This window comes from Centropristis striata, chromosome 14, assembly GCF_030273125.1.
Source record: "Centropristis striata isolate RG_2023a ecotype Rhode Island chromosome 14, C.striata_1.0, whole genome shotgun sequence".
Lineage (NCBI taxonomy): Eukaryota > Metazoa > Chordata > Actinopteri > Perciformes > Serranidae > Centropristis > Centropristis striata.
Genome location: NC_081530.1, coordinates 19,356,743 through 19,373,347, shown reverse-complemented (window position 1 = coordinate 19,373,347; position 16,605 = coordinate 19,356,743). Strand labels below are relative to the sequence as shown.

General features: G+C 38.5%; 1 protein-coding gene across 2 annotated transcripts in view; it reads left to right on the top strand.

Annotated features, from left to right (window-relative positions):
* LOC131984636 (MAP7 domain-containing protein 1-like) overlaps nucleotides 1–16,318 on the top strand; it is a 49,064-nt gene extending 32,746 nt beyond the window's left edge. The window contains exons 7-18 of one of the 2 annotated variants that reach the window (XM_059349534.1): nucleotides 780–884; nucleotides 6,049–6,168; nucleotides 7,128–7,252; nucleotides 8,237–8,379; nucleotides 8,819–9,063; nucleotides 10,197–10,524; nucleotides 11,800–11,980; nucleotides 14,298–14,402; nucleotides 14,527–14,577; nucleotides 14,673–14,727; nucleotides 15,359–15,589; nucleotides 15,695–16,318. In XM_059349534.1, coding sequence (XP_059205517.1) covers nucleotides 780–884; nucleotides 6,049–6,168; nucleotides 7,128–7,252; nucleotides 8,237–8,379; nucleotides 8,819–9,063; nucleotides 10,197–10,524; nucleotides 11,800–11,980; nucleotides 14,298–14,402; nucleotides 14,527–14,577; nucleotides 14,673–14,727; nucleotides 15,359–15,589; nucleotides 15,695–15,705 — 1,700 coding nt within the window. In that variant the 3' untranslated portion in view covers nucleotides 15,706–16,318. Of the gene's footprint in view, nucleotides 1–779; nucleotides 885–6,048; nucleotides 6,169–7,103; nucleotides 7,253–8,236; nucleotides 8,380–8,818; nucleotides 9,064–10,196; nucleotides 10,525–11,799; nucleotides 11,981–14,297; nucleotides 14,403–14,526; nucleotides 14,578–14,672; nucleotides 14,728–15,358; nucleotides 15,590–15,694 lie in introns of both variants that reach the window. The other variant, XM_059349535.1, reaches the window with a different exon arrangement.
* The last annotated feature ends 287 nt before the right edge of the window (nucleotides 16,319–16,605 follow it).

Here is a 16,605-nt window from a genome sequence, read left to right as displayed (position 1 = left end):
AAATGCAAAGTGAGTGAACAGAAGAAAAATCTAAATTAAATGTATATTTGGTTTGACCATCAAAACCAGCATCATTTTTTGCCTAAGACTTTTTCACAGTACTATACATATATATATATATAACTCATCATAAAGAGGTTAGTGGACATGCTGTCTGGCAGTGGGTCAGCAAGTCAAACAGTAACGTCACACATCTTACTTTAGTTTATTTAAGTTCACAGAAGAGTTGTGAAAGTTCAGTATCAGCCGAAATTAAAAGTCTTTCTTTAGGATCCAAACAAAATCAGACATTAAGATATTTGAGTATTATCCGTTTAACAGGGAACCCAAATCTGTTAAATTGAGCAATATGTTAGCAGAGTCTGGTAAATAGTCAGACTGGGTTTACCCATTTGTAAAACACCTACAAATCTTTGTATTTTAAGGATATTTGTTTCATATGCCGCATATGAACATATTGTATGATTAAAATTTAAACATTTAAGTGCATTTTTGAAAAGCCAGTGATCAGAAATTAAACTTAAATTTGCGAAATGGGAACTTGTAAACAGGCTGCAAAAGTTCCTTTTCATGATCACTGTCTTTAAACTGATTTAGATATAAAAACTGGGGTAGATCGTCAGAGTTTCACATGACTTGTGACTTGCTGGCCTGACGGCAGTGACCCGACTGGTCCACAGTGACTTGGGACTCGGTTGTGTGAGTGACTCCCGCCTCTGCCGCCTGCAGCCCGGCCGCCTTGTGAACAGTTGTTGTCTGTTGCGTTCTCTCCGGTGCAGGCAGATGCTCGGCCTCCACGGTCAACTTGCCGAGACAGGTGGACCCTGTCATTAACAACAGGCTGTCCAAGTCCTCTGCCACGCTCTGGAACTCCCCCAACAGAAGTAAGGACGACCCGACGTCAATGTCCACCAGGCCTCCTCCTCCTCCTCCCTCCCCCTCCTCTTCCTCTTCATCCCCCTCCACCTTCCCCCCCACTCCTCCCACCCTAATCTGGTTTTTGGTTTTACTTTTGTTATTATTATTATAACTGTCGTCTCTGGTGGCCTGCCTGCCTGCCTGTGCTTGGTGACTGGTCATTTACTCCCTCCTCTTGTCACGCTCTCGGTCTCGTGTGCATCTTGGTTTTTTTTATTTCAGTTAGTGGTTGTCATTGATTTGAGTCTCCTCTGCATTTTTGATCAGCCTCCCTCTCACATCACGACATCACCGAGCCATGTTTCTGTGGTTACATCCTCTGTTTTCATGGGTTTATGAGTTCACATACACACACATCACTTCTTCTCGTCCCCCTCCACGTCTCTGTTGGTGGTTTGGTGTGGTGGTGCTGGTGGTGGATAATATAGTGTGACTGTTGCAGATGAAAGTACAGCAACTAAATGCACATATACGTATGTAATGTTTTGATTTTATGTATTTTATGTAGCTCTATAGCCTGTTTCCATTTTACAGTAAGCCTCCCGCTCTGGTAGTTATTTACAGCTCTGTATTGCCATGACAACAACAACAAAAAAGCTCAGTTTCTTGTTATAATGTGTAGTTTCTCACTGTTAGGCAGTTTTTATGTGATAAAAAGCTCATTTTTAACATTGTTGTGACATATTTTATATCTTGGTATATCATGTTAAATTATTATCTTTATTGCAGAAAAGCAAGAATTAGTTAGTAGTTGAGAAACCTTGTCTTTGAGCTGATTTTTTAAAAATCAACAATTGGAGCTACATTTCAATTGTGAAAAAGAAATGCATGATGACACAAAGCATTTTCTAACCAAAAAAATAATAATACATTTTTTACATTTGTGAAAAAAGAGCGGGGGCGCCTGACAATGATGAGAAAAAAAATCAACATAAAAGTACCATAAAAAATGCTCTTATTGTTGTCACAGAATAAAAAGAAAATTTGTAAAAATAATAGCATGAAAAAAAATCAATAAAGTGTCACAAATTAAAAATAAATAAATAAAAAATTGGAAAAAGGACCATAAAAATATATATTTTTATCAAAGATGAAAAATTAATTATTTCCTCTTGTAGTCAGAGGTAAATAAATAAAAAGAAGCCTAAAAAACTATAAATAAAATTCACCTGTTGCCAATGATGAAAATAAAACTAAAACTTGATCCAGTCAAAAAAAATCTTGCTTGCCCTGATGTTGCTCCCTTCAAACATTCTGAGCTAAGAAAAGACAAAAGTTTCTTGCCAGACTAGAATAATTGATGTAGTGAAAAAAAGCAATAATATATGTCAGAACTACATAAAATCATCTTGATAAAACACAAAAAGGATCTTGTTAAAACAAGAAACTGAGCCGATGTTTCTTTTTCTTTCTGTCATGGCGGCAGCTGTCGTTTTATGTTTTATTTAATATTTAAATTAAGTTGTTATATCGAACTCATTTCATCAGACTCCTGAGTTGCCACATGCACATCAGCAGCACTGTCTTCATCTCAGATTGGTCTCGCCTCATAACGTGTGTCATTACTGATCGTATCGCCCGCAGTGCAATCAGCGGCTCGCCTCAGAGAGAGCACATCCAGATATGCTGTGCTTGATAATCACTAATAATACAGAAGCTGCGGGAACATGAAAGGACAGTTTGGGGTTGAATCATATTTGAGTCGATATCAGGGCTCGTGTTTCTGGCCTCGGGAGACGCTCAGTGTACCAGTGATAGTGTGGTGGTGGTGGGGGAGGTGAGGGGGGAGGAGGGGGGTGACGTTTATAGATCCAGGCATCAATCTACTTCCAGGTGAACAGTCGATCAGCAGGCAGCAGCTACGCTCAGCCTCCTCTTGCCGCATTGGAGAAAGAAGAAGAGGAGGCAGAGGAGGAGGAGAAGGGGGGGGGCACTGTTGCCTAGAAACAGGAGGTAGTCGGGTTATCAGTTAGTCATAAAACATGTTGTGAAAACGATCCGTCCAACGTACAGCCGAGGTTGCATAAGAAAAATCTTTGATGCAAAGAGTGTTTCTGGGCTGCAGCGCTGTTGTGATTGCACTATTATCACGTGTGTGTTTGTGTACTGTGGGTCCGTCATGCATACCAACCAACAGAGTGAGAAGAAGCCCGGTCACTAAAAATACATTTCTGCTCAGCATGTTGTCAGTTTTATGTTCGGAGAAAACAGGAATCTGTGTGTCGTGATCCATCAGATCTCAGATGTTGAGCCGGTGCGTTCTGTGTCCACATGTGTGTTGTCGTCTCCTCTGCACATGTGTGTTTTCTGTTGTCTTTCAAAGGAGCAGGATAGGAAAATAAAGGAGAACAAAACCTGCGTGAGGTTTATTCAGTAAGACACTTCAAAAGGCTCAAACGTAACACTTAATAATGTTGGATTACCAGGCAACAGTGGGAAGAAGTCAGATCTTTTATTAAAAGAAAAGTTTTCTATAAACAGCTGCTTCTTTATGGCAAAAAAAATGATATTGAATATGGTTGTTTTGGTCAATATTGAGATTACGATAAATTAACATCAAGCATCATGCATGTATTAAATATTTTGAAGTATCTTTTTAATAGTAGATTCTCTTGAACTTTATATATAATTCCACTGAAAAACACATAAAAATTGTAAAATAATTAGATAAATAAAATAAAAATATGTATATATACAATATTTACATACATCTATACAATAGGTATTGAAATGAAATATATAAAATAATAATAAATAATTAAATCCAAAACTTACTCAAAAACTACGAAACATGAGTATATCAAAATATTAATAGAAAATACATTTTTAATTTTTTTTAAAATTTATTTAAACCAGACAAAAAAATTTTTTTATTTTTTTAAATTGGTTAACGAAAAAAGAAAAAACGTCAATAGAATAAAATCAACACCAGGGATTGAAGTGTTTATATTATATATCATGATATTAGAATATTATTACTTATGCATTAGCATGAATTATTTAAATTCACCTAAATTTAACTCCTTTTTCAAGTCAAATATATTTATAAATCAGATAGTTCAAGTTCAAAATTCTGTACACTGATGGGATGTTTTATTGATACAATTTGATATATTTTATAAACATATATGAGAGCGAAGAACCTCAAAACTCGAAACGGGTAACGAGAAAGTATGAAAAACGTTCTACTTTCCTGTGATCTCAGCAGGTCTGAAGTTTAAATTACTGGAAGGAAAAATGCTTCAAGTTTTTGTTTCTTTATTGAAGTTTCTGTTGAAGAAGTTTGAGCATTCCTGGTTTAATATTCTGTGTGAAGTCTCTAAATCTGAGCTCTCACTCTGAATCATTCAGCGTCTCTTATTGTCTATTCCCTTTTGGGTTTTGTTTTGTTTTTTGTAAAAAAAAATCAAAGATGAAGCCAACCTCTGACTGAAAGCAACTCTGACATCAAGTTTGCTTTACTCATGAGAGAATGATTTGTTGTGTGTGTTTCCACCCGTCATTACAATGCATCTGATTATATTCTGCTGTTGTTGGACGTCATCACATGACACTCAATAACAACAAGATTCACACTGTAAACGACCATAAAAGGCGTTAAGTCGGAGCAGTGTGTGTCTAATGCTGAACTCACCAGAAACTGATCGCACTGCATTGGGTTTGATTGTGGGCGAATAAAACAGCCGCGCTGGCTTTTAATGTGAATTCTTTTGAGGGGTAAGTAATGAGAATTAACTGGGGTTTGCTCCTGTGTGTGTTGTTATCTAATGTCTGGTTCTGTCATTCATCCTGTACGATTTCCCCGTGTCTTTGAGTCTGAGAGGGTTTGATTGTGCAGAATGGAGTTAAAATCTCAGTAAAAATCTCACAGGACGAGTTGCACCTCAATGAGTGGAGCTAAAAAAACCAAACAGGGAAACTAGTTCGGATTTTGATTTTTGTGTCTCTTTGTCTTTGGATAGATGTGTCCAAATTATTAGAGAGGCTTTCAACAAAGTTATTCAGAAGGATTTGGAAAGATACATTAAAGTTATGCACAAAAACACTGAGAATTAACAAGCTTACAGGTGCATTTATATTACGTTTTGCTTAATTCATAGTAAAACATCAGTATTTATTAGTTGATTTATATTTTGTAGGAATGAAAACAGCATTGAAAAGTAGTCAAATGGACACAAAGCAGCAAGAAATGCTCAATGTAAAGTACAAATACCTCAAAATTGTACTTAAGTAAATGTATTTAGTTACTTTCATCACTTTTATTTCACTTTTTATTTATTTTACACAAAATATACATTTGTTTATACTTATGATCCTTTCATAATACTTTTTAAAAAAGGACGAATAACACGTAGTATATTTAAATAAGTATGCACATATAAAAACAATAATACACACAACAAAAATATAATAATGATAATAATGATAATAATAATAATAATAATCATAGAAGGAAAAAAGAGTATATATTATTATTATTATTATTATTATTATTATTATTAATATTAATAATAATAATAATAATTATTATTATTATTATTATTATTATTATTATTATTATTATAAAGGAAAAAATAATGTAAATAACAAAAATAATAATAATAACACAGTCTCGTTTTTAAAGAATTTTGGCTCCTGAGCTCTAAATCAGCCAGTGAGTTTTTAATGCTTCCACTTGAGAAATGTTTCAATAATCTTTTGTGCTTCAGTATAAAATCATAAAGTCATAAAATCATCAGTTTTGTCAGAAAAATCAAACCCAGCTACTCCAGCTGCTTCTGGCTTTTTCTGGAAGTGACGACAGTTTGTTTGGAGAAATAAACAAAAGTGATAATTGTGTTTATTCAGCACTGACAAAGGCAAAGTTTTTTTTTTTTTTTATGTCATAACTTGTCCAACTTCATCTTCGACTGGATCAGTTTATGAGACGAGGAATTTAAGATTCCAGCAGCACCTGAATGCAGCATTAAACTCCAGTCTGTGTGTGTGTTCACCTGTGCGTCAGCGTGCAGGAGATTGTGTGTGTGTGCGTGTGTGTGAGTGTGTGAGTGTGTGTATCTGTGTGTGTGTGTGTGTGTGTGTGTGTAGCAGTGTCAGTAACCCGACACTGACGGCGCCCTCTTGTGTCAGCCCGCAGCCTGCGTCTGAGCCCGTGGGAGAGCCGGATCGTGGAGCGGCTCATGACGCCGACGCTGTCCTTCCTGGCCCGCAGCCGCAGCGCCGCCACCCTCCTCAACAACAGCGACTCTCGTGAGTATTTAGGTCACTTTTTCTGACATTTTATGAGTTTGTTTGACCCAAAACATTAAGTACTAAATAGCATCTTTCATCAATCTTCCTGCCTGGTTTCAGTCTTTATATATCCCCCTCTCTATCCTACTTCTTCTCTCTTTTTCTTTATGTTCTTATATAAAACTCAGGGATGACATTTGAAGTGAAAGATTGGAAACAATCTCACCACATGGTCCATGTTCTGGAGCTTTCGATCACAACACATGACCTTCATCAGTCGATAGAGTTCACAGTTATCGTGTTATCAGTTATCAATTGTTACATTTTTTCCAAGAACTTCTCAGGACTTCTCGTGATTTTTTTTACCCAGAGAAAATGCAAATAGACCTATGTGATGAGGTTGTTTTCTCTACAATAATTATTTAAATTATCGATTAATCTTGTAATGTTATTTGTTTGATTAATAGTTCAATCTAAAAATGTAAGAAAGTTGTGAGAAATGCACACAGGAGTATCTCAGATCACGCCAAGTTTAACCAACAATCCAGTGCAAAATCTCACATCAAAGAAGCAGAAACCAGAATTTTTGAGATATAAAATCATAAAGTCATAAAATCATGTTCAGTTTTGTCAGAAAAATCAAACCCAGCTACTCCAGCTGCTTCTGGCTTTTTCTGGAAGTGACGTTTTCAAGTAGAATCCTGAGGGGAAATCATCAATAACAATAAAAAGATGTTCATTAAATCACAAAAATCCATGAAAAGACAGTAAAATAAGTCTGCTCCCCCTCAGCGATCATCATCTGTCGTTACATCGGGTCGTCGTCTCGCAGCATGTGGTTTCCTCGCTGTGAGGCTTTTTATTATCACCCTGCATGGTGTTGGTGTGTGTCCGTGTGTGTGTCTGTGACCTCGGCCCTGCTGCCGCTCTCTGCATGTCCGTGTGTTACTCAGACTCTCATCACTGCTCCCGTTCAGCCTCCGCCAGCCCGCTGAACGCCTGCTCCCATCACCACCCGCACCAGAACGCCGAGCGCTGGAGAGTCTCCTCCGCCAGCACGCCGGACATCACCCAGCGCCAACGCCGGCGGAACTCCACACCGGTACGACCACACCAACCTCCTGCACTGATTTCTTTAACGTAGTCAGTAGATTTAACTGTTTTAAACATAATTTTGTTGATCTTTGGTGGTGTCATCCATCATTTCTGCATAATTTATGCCCCTAAACGGGCCGTCATGGCTCATTTAACATGAAATTATACTGTGATTAAATCGTTTCCGGTGACCCGTGAAATCTATTTAGTGGGAGCCGAGGCCTAAATTTGGACTTCAGGCGAGACACTACAGGCCAAAAATATTGTTTTTTCATGCACTGTTTTGCACAATTTTGAGGTTTTTGGGCTATTTTTCTCCCACAACATGTCTTCTTTCAGAATAGTGGGAAGAAAACATCCAAAACAAACTTTTAGGTATTTATTTTACCATATTTGATCCATTTGCGCCTGTAGATTTCTCCTAAATTCACTAAAAGTTAACATAAAACACATAATATTGTGCAGGGGAACATGTTCTATATTGTTGTTGCTGTGAATTAGATTCAATATTTTGTCTTCAAATAGTAATTTCCATTAAGAATGTATGAAAGCTTTAAAGGTCGTTTTCTCAAAATGAGTTTTTCTCATGCCCTGACCCATGAATCTCAACTTCAGCTCCACTTACGGACACCAAACTTTCCAGTTTTATTCCTTTAGTATATCATATATTCTGAAGGTTTGTCTATATCCCATTCATACCCTGATTTATATAACATTTTGTTCCTTTTCCTGCTATGTCTTTTTTATATATATATTTGTATACATGGTTTCTTATATGTTTATGCGCATAGAGAAGCCATTCAAAATGTCATTGTACTTAAGTATTGTGACGATAAAGATATTTCTGAGTGATCCAGAAGGAGCTTTATAACGCTGTCAGGTGACACTTAAGTGAGTGTTTTTGAGTGTTCAAAATCTGAAGATATATGGTGTCAGAAAGACATTTTGGACATTAGCCTCAGGTAATAACGGTTATTTTTGTTTCTTCAAGGTGGACAAAAAGAAGAAAGAGAAGAAAGACAAGGAGAGGGAGAATGAAAAGGAGAAGAACGCTCTCACAAAAGACAAAGTGCAGAAGAAGAGACAGACGCCGTCTCCCACTACCACGACCCAGAGATCCAGGCCAGAGACCAGGTAGCACACTAATACACATTTACCAGCTCCGAAGACGTATTCTAACTGGAAAATATGTTAATTAATCCTTTATTAAGTATTGAGGCTGAGAGAGAGAGGGAGCTTGTGTTTTTTCCTCGGGGCAGGTTAATGTCTGGCAGATGGTCCGAGGTTCTCTAATCTAACGACTAAAACAGACTCTGCTTGACAGCGATCAGTCTGCCAGCAGCAGCTCTGTTTGTGTCACACAGACGGGGGTTTTCCTCACTGAAAAAGACGTCTCCTCTCAGGTTTCACCCCCCCTGTGAATCATGGGAGTTTCAGATGGAGTCTCTCGTATCTTTCTCATGACCCAGTTATGAGTTTTATTCAGCGCTCTGTGAACCTCATTACCCATGAAACCTCATCTCCTCTTTGACTCGTGTTTCACTTCCACCTCCGTCTCCTCTCCTCTCATCAGCACCCCGAAGCCCAAAAACAGACCTCCGTCACCCGCCGCCCCCAAGAGTCGGCCCCTGTCCCCGCTGGTCCCTGCCGTTGGATCGGCCTCAAAGACCCCGACAGGCAAGAAGACGCCTCCTGGCACCAAGACTCGCCCCAAACGAGCCCAGACGCCCGCCAGGGTGCAGCCGCAGACGGTCACTGCGGTCACTGTGGAAGCGGGCCACGAGCCCCAGCAGCCCGACACCGCCGAGGAGAAAAAGAGTGAGTGTGATCACCATGGAGACAGGTCCAAGCTTCAAGGTGACCTCCAGGTTTTTGGCTGACATTCGTGTAAAAAAAACCAACTGATTTCTGCAGAGTGTGTTCCAGATTCTCATCTCACACGCTGTCAAACGGCAAATATGCTGGTTAAATATGTGCAACCAGCACCAAAAACCTCCATTTTTTTTTTCACTTTTACTGCTGTGAGAGGGACGCCTGTTCACACAGTTTCATGAAGAAAAAAAAAGAAAAAAATTGAGGTTATGGAATAAAGATTTGAATGTCTGTCATCATATTTTTATTTTTTTTACTTATTCTCATTTTTTAAATTATTTTTTATTTGACGTCATGAGTATAAAAGAAATACATAAAATAATTGAATTCTTTTAAAAAATCCTCAATTTGAAGAAAGTTTTTAATTTTCCTTTTTTTTTTTTTACATTTAAAGCTTCTATTGAGGTTATTTTTATGTTTTTAATTAATATTTCTTAATTTTTTATTATTATTATTTTATTGTATTTTTATTTGACGTCATAAGCCAGGAAAAAAACCCATAAATGAATTAAATTCAGTTTCTTAGAAAATTAGTCATCTGATTAAATGCATCAGTCTTTTTATTGTTAAATCATTTTAATTTAATGTATAAAAGTCAGTTTCGTCCATTTGGTTGCTGCTAGATCGGCCCCTTGATACCAGTTTGACCACAGTGAAAATGTTGTTTTTTCAAGGCTCAATGGCAGCAAATATGGATTGAAGCAGAATAACAGGTTATATAAAAACACGTTGTGAAACTTTTAATTGATAAAAATGATTTATACATTTCTTTTTAGAGAGTTATTATCAGAAGAAATCTTACACAGCCACCACTGGGATCTAATTCTACAAATATGATAATATTTAAACATAAAACTGCATTATTACACAGACTTTTTTCTTCTTTTTTATTAAAATTAAATTCCTGTGTTGAGTCTTAGCTACGTAATAACAACTTTAAAAGCTGTCCTCTTGCAGTCAAGCAATTTTTGGTTATTTTATTCTTTAGATGTTATAGTATAATCTCATTAAACCAGATGTTTTCTTCCTCATTATTGTGTTTTTAGAAACCTGTCGTCTCTCTGTCGTCTCTCTGTCAGACTCCGGTAATGTTCCTGCCATCGTGGTGTCCTCCGTCACGCCTCCTTCTCTCAGCCCGGCGGTCGCATCAGCGGCCTCTCCAGACGTAGAGCCGGCAGCTGCTGCTTCTCCTGCTGCAGCCTCCACCACTAATCCTGCTCCTTCTGCTGCACCTGCGGCCGCAGCAGCACCCGCCGCCGCTGCACCGGCTGCTCCGACCAGCAGGCCGTCCGCCGGCACCAACGACCCGGAGGAGGCGGCTCGAGTCCTGGCAGAGAAACGCAGACAAGCCAGAGAGCAGCGTGAGAGAGAGGAGCAGGAGCGTGTGGAGCAGGAGAACAGGAACAAGTCAGTATGACAATCAGTCAACAGAACAACTCGTTTTTAATCAAATATTGTCACTTAATGTCTGGATGTATTTCTGACTGAGTGTGAAAAGAAACAGAAGAAGAAAAAATAGCAGGTACACCTCACAGCATGATGCAACTCAACACAACAGTCCTGCAACAGAAAAAAACACCTTTTAAAACTTACATTGCGTTGCATCACATTATAAGGTTATTTAGTTCTCACCTACCTTGCTACAACATTTTTGTGACACTTTATTTTTTATTTACAATTGTGAGATATCGATGAGGAACTTCTTCTGCTCCATTTAAACCCAAATAAAAAAAAATAAAGCGACTAAATCCGACTGTGAGCCAGCAGACCAGTGGTTGCTTCCCGCTGAAAGTTATTTTCATGTTTTTTTTGCCCCAACCTTAATTTAAGTAGCCTCACAATGCTAAACATGCATTTATAACAGCATATTGCATAGGATGTTTAATAAATCACAATGCAAACATTTTCATATAAAACCCATTCATGACAATTCATTGAATGAATTGTTCAAATTGCGCAAAAATAATCAACTCAATAATAATAATAATTAATTAATTTCAGTTTTTTAGTCTTTTGTGCACATCACGTCAGCAGAACATGAAAAAACAACATTTTTCTTCAGGCAGCATAACTTTAGAAATAAATAAAATGTAAAATTATTTATTAATAATTATTAAGGGAATTTTAGGGAATTTTACTTATGAAACAAAAAATGTAAAAAAATGGAAAAAAAAAAGAACAAAAAAACATAAAAACATGTCAATCTGCTTTATTTTAGGGGTCTTAAAGTTTCTAATAATTTTCTACATACTTTTGTATGATTTTTTTTATGTACAAGACATATGAGCATTCACTGTTTTAAACAGGTGTTTAACACTGTAGATACTAAAAAACAGCAGGGTTATGGTTAAAATAACTTCCTTACATAATTTTATACTCTTTATATAGTTTCCTGGTAAACAATCAGGGTTGGTTGGATTATTTGAATTATGTCTTATTCAGAAGTTCTCTGTCTTCTAAAAGAAGGATGTTTTATGTGTCCTCAGGCCTGTTACTGTATGATTCACAACATGAGATGAGTGTAAGAAGCTTGTTTTTCACAGTTTTAGCCTGAGGTTCTGAAGAACGACACTATTGTGAGAACTGAAGGATTTCCTCATGTTCCCACAGCCTGCTGATCCTTCTGCAGATTAATAACATGAGCAGTAAACTGTATGTAACATGATGAATACGTCTCCTCAGGATCCTACGGGAGGAGGCGATGGCCCGGGAGGCCGAGGAGAGGAAGCGCCGAGAGGAGGAGGCTCGCTTCATGGCCGAGCAGCAGCGTCTGATGGACGAAGCTCAGCGAGCTCAGGAGGAGAAGGAGGCGCAGGAGAGAGCCAGAGCCGAGCAGGAGGAGAACGAGAGGCTGCAGAGACAGGTCAGTGACCTGGAAACAAACGGGAGAGAGACTGAACGCTGTCGAAACAACTGACGTTGAGGAAGGAACAGGGAATGAAAACAAGAAATAAAATAAAACAAAGAAAGTGTGGTGCGGTTACAAAAAATAAAACAAAGAAAAAATGAAGTGTGGTGCAATCACACTGATAGCTAACAGGAGCAGATGAGTTTTGAGTCTGGATTTAAAAAGTGGGAGAGAGTCAGTGTTACGGATGTCTGGTGGGATTTTCTTCCACTTCCTTGCACACAGCAGATATGTGGTGGGAGTCAAACCTTTAACTGGAGCTGTGAGGCCAAACACACGATCACGTCTTCACTGTAAATACTGTATACGCACTGGAAAACCTCTAATTTTCCATTAACCACCGTGAATCCCTTTGATCCCCACATGCCGTAAGCCCATTTACCATCTGGGAGGCTCTAATGCGTACGAGGCCTCCTGAGCTGTCGGGGGGTTTGAGTCTGTCCGTGAGCCCGAACATCTGACTCCCTCACCCCCTGACTGACTGTCTGGCATCTGGGCAGATTAAAGGAGGAGAGTGTGTGCCGCTGTCACGGAGCGGCTCGTCAGAGGCCCCTTGTCTGCCCGGGCAGATGCCAGCTGGTGACCTCCATAATGGTGATGAGCGGAGGCTGAGGCGGCCATTGTGATCGGGGGAGATAGTGACGGGCCTGTGCTGCTTCTGTCTCGTACACTTGGTTGGATAAGCGGCGTCAGTGTACGCCGTGCCTGAAGCACTCGGCCACGCTCGACTCCCCTTCTGCCCTTCAATCGCACCATTGTTCCTCCCTGACAGCTCCACGCCAGAGAGGCCTCATATTCTTTACAGCTCAAGTGTTTCACTCGCTGTGATGGAGAGACACTTTCTAAGATTTGTGCACTTGTAAAAAATCAATTGCTGCCGCTAAAAGTGAGCACACTGCAGTTAAACACTTTAAAAACAGCAGGTTTGACGGATATGGTTTATGCACAAGTCATGAGTGATTTCAACACATGTTCTTGGTTGATGCCGAGTCTAAACACCCAGTGAAGCATGTAATGGATTTATAATAATATAATATCAAGTCCTGAAGCCTGAAGGCTGCAGAAAACACTTAGCTTGTGCTGCCCCCTGGTGGTCAGGAGATGTTCTGCAATACAGCACATTCACACTTGAAAATTTTCCCATTCTTTACTTTCTCTCACTTATAGATGACTTTTCACACTCAAAATCACTCAAAAATAAACGGAACATTAGTTGAAAATGGCACATGGCTCCTTCATCAAGTCTGCACACTGGTAAATTGTGTTTGCGGCTAAGAAAATATCAAAATATGAGGAAATTAGGGAATCTGCAAGCTCTCCTAAATCACTTGTACAAGCCAGTTAAGAACAAATCTGTTCTTATAAATTGTTCTTGCATGAAGTCATTATGGACACCAGTGGAAGAAAGAGTATATAGATTTTTTACTAAAGCGAAAGTCCTAATATAGTACAAAAGAGTTGCACACTCTGCTGCTGTTTCAACTGCAATATTTTGCACTTTTATTACCTATCCATCCATGTGTGCATATGTTTGTTTTTTTGTTTTGTTTGTTTTTTATTTCACCAAAATGACCATTAGTTAATTCCTCATATGCATACTTAAACATAACATTTAAGAAAACTCGTAATACAAAAAATCTGCCAGAGGAGTTCCATGGTAATAAAATCTTTCAATTTTTTTGTTATTCATCTGTAGCGCCTCACAAAATATGTGGAATTTGTAGAGCGTTTTTCTCAAATTTGGTAGATTTTTGAGCCCAGAGATCTTCACTTCAGCAGTACTTATATGCAACAAACTTTCCAGTTTCATTCCCTACTATGATTGAAAGGTTTTTACAGAGTTTTATATCAGTCATTGCCGGATTTTCTGGGTTGTTTTAGGGTAATTCTTTGTTAAGTAATACCACAATTAGCACAATAAGCTCAGGCTGCAGCCTACACCTTTTTTCGGTCAAATTATTGTTTGTTTCTAGGGGGGGTTTCTATAACAATACAATATTATGTAATCATTATTTTATGGTCAACCTGTTATACTGGGCATAAATAAATTCATGGAAACATGGTAAAACAACTGTTTGAAATTTGAAAATCTGATGATAACTTTTGCTTTTCCAGTTTCTAACTCTCATTAATTACATATGTTTTGCAATTTCCTTTGAAGAAAACATGCCTTGAATAACCCACCAGCTGATGTTGGGGTTTAGAGGGTGAAAGTGCTTTCAAAAGCTTCATATATATTATATAATTACTGTGTTTTTTTCCGTGTTTCCAGAGGGAGGAGGCTGAAGCCAAAGCCCGCGAGGAGGCCGAGCGTCAGCGTCTGGAGAGAGAGAAACACTTCCAGAAAGAAGAGCAGGAGCGACTTGAGAGGAAGAAGGTAAGGAGAGAAAAAACAACTCTACAGTTTAGAAAGTTCACGCTCGAGTTCATCCTGGTGCTTCCTCCCTCTAAAAAATAACAAAAACATCTCACTAACTGATCTCTCCGTCTGATCTGCACAGCGCCTCGAGGAGATCATGAAGAGGACTCGGAAGAGTGACGCAGGAGAAAAGGTTTGTGTGATTCCCGTTCTTTAAACAGGAGAAACTGAACTTCCTGTTGACTTTTTGGAAATAACAAAAAGTGTTTTTGTTCTCTGTCATCGCAGAAGGAAGTCAAAGCTTCTCCGCAGGTCAACGGCAAAGACTCACAGCTCAGTAAGAGTAAGTGTCACAGCTGAGATACAGTTGTGGAAAAACTTATTGATAATACCAAAATCATTATGAAGAAAACCATGGAAAATGTCTAGATATCAGCTCTTAAATTAAACTCTTATGAACTATTTTTGTTGTTATTATATGTACCAGGCATTAAAATGAACAAGAAATTAAAGAGAAAGGGTGGTCTAATATTTTTTTCCATGAATGTATATATTGAATATAATCTCATAATCGCATTTATTTATATATTAACCTTCCTGTTATGTTGTGGAAAAGAAAAAAAATCAAAATGTAAAATAAAAAAAAATAAAAAATCAATGTCATGTAAAACCATTGTATTTTATATGTAGGTCTTTCCAATGTTCATTAAAAAAAAAGTTTTAACATGCAATTTTTATGAAAAAAGAGTGAATTATCCTCATTGAACCACGATCTACGAGAAGTAAAGAACACCATTGCACTAAATATTGATTGAAATGGTTATTAATGGAGTTAAAGATTAAATATAAACAATGTTTATTGGGGTTTTTTTAGTTCCTGGACCTTTAGGGAATTAAAAATGCCTAAGGTTATTGCTGTTCCTGAAAAACGAACATAACAGGAGGGTTAACTCACTGATTTTATCTCCCTGCAGCAGCTGGAACTCTGAGTCCAGACGCTCCGGTCTTCACCCCGTCACAAACCGTGTCCGCTCCCGTTGTTAACGGCGTCCAGCCCGCCACTCACCAGAACGGCGTCTCACCCAACGGAGAGGCGGCCGACTTCCAGGAGATCATCCAGCTGAAGTCCAGCGGGAACCCGGCGTTCGAGGGCAACGAGCCCTTCCTGATGAAAACAGGCCCCATGAAGCCTCAGCATGTCGCAGGTACATACAGGAGAATAAATGTTCACATTTCACTGGAATCTATTATTCCTGAGGCGTACTTTAAAGTGGACTCAAATATATGTTTTGCTGTTTTTGTCCCTGCAGAGGTCCTGTGAGTCCCCACACATCTCCATGGAGACGCGCCTTATGTCTCTGCTTGAGCTATGAGATTCATGCCACACCACAGCGGCTTATAAAAAAAAAAAAGTAGTGTGCCAAACAAACTATGAACTGCGCTGAATTCACCTGTTACAGTATCTGCCGCCGGAGGACAAAGAGGAGCTCTCTCTCTCATCTGAAACATACAAACATGCAACAACAAAGTATTCTCTGTCTTCACCGCGTGTCCTGGTGCAGCATCTGTCCAGTTTTTTAATGAAAATGTCACACGCAGATTTTACGGTGCACCTTAAAGATGACTGACTGTGTAACAGATTTTAGAAAATACAGTATAGGACCCTGGAAATACATAATATTTGACAATGGTTGTTATTATTACCGTCGTTACGATATTGTTATTGTTATCTTAAGTTGAACAGTGTGTGTGTGTGTGTGTGTGTGTGTGTGCGCGTGTGTTTGTTGTTTTTGTCTTGAATTACTGAGTTATTTAACATGCAGAGGGATCGTTGGAAGGAGCAGCCACAGACAGTGTATGTAAATGTATAATGAGCCCGGCTGCCGAGGCCTCCTGTTACAGGGGATCTGTGAAATAAAGCTTTATGAAAGGGATCCGGCTCCGTGTCTCTCTGTCCATCTGTCTGCTGTTTTATTTATCATTATTATTACTATTATTATAAAACATTGGATATTATCCACTCCACATGCTGAGATCTGGAGAAACTAACGCTGGAACTTCATGTTAAAATTCAGATTTTTATCAGTATCCTATTAAGGTATTCAATAGTTTAATATTTTGTAATAAAGCTGCACAATTACAATATATAAACAAACTGTATAAACATTGTTGTATCAAAAACTTTACACTTCTGATTTTCGACATCTCTGATGGAAATGTT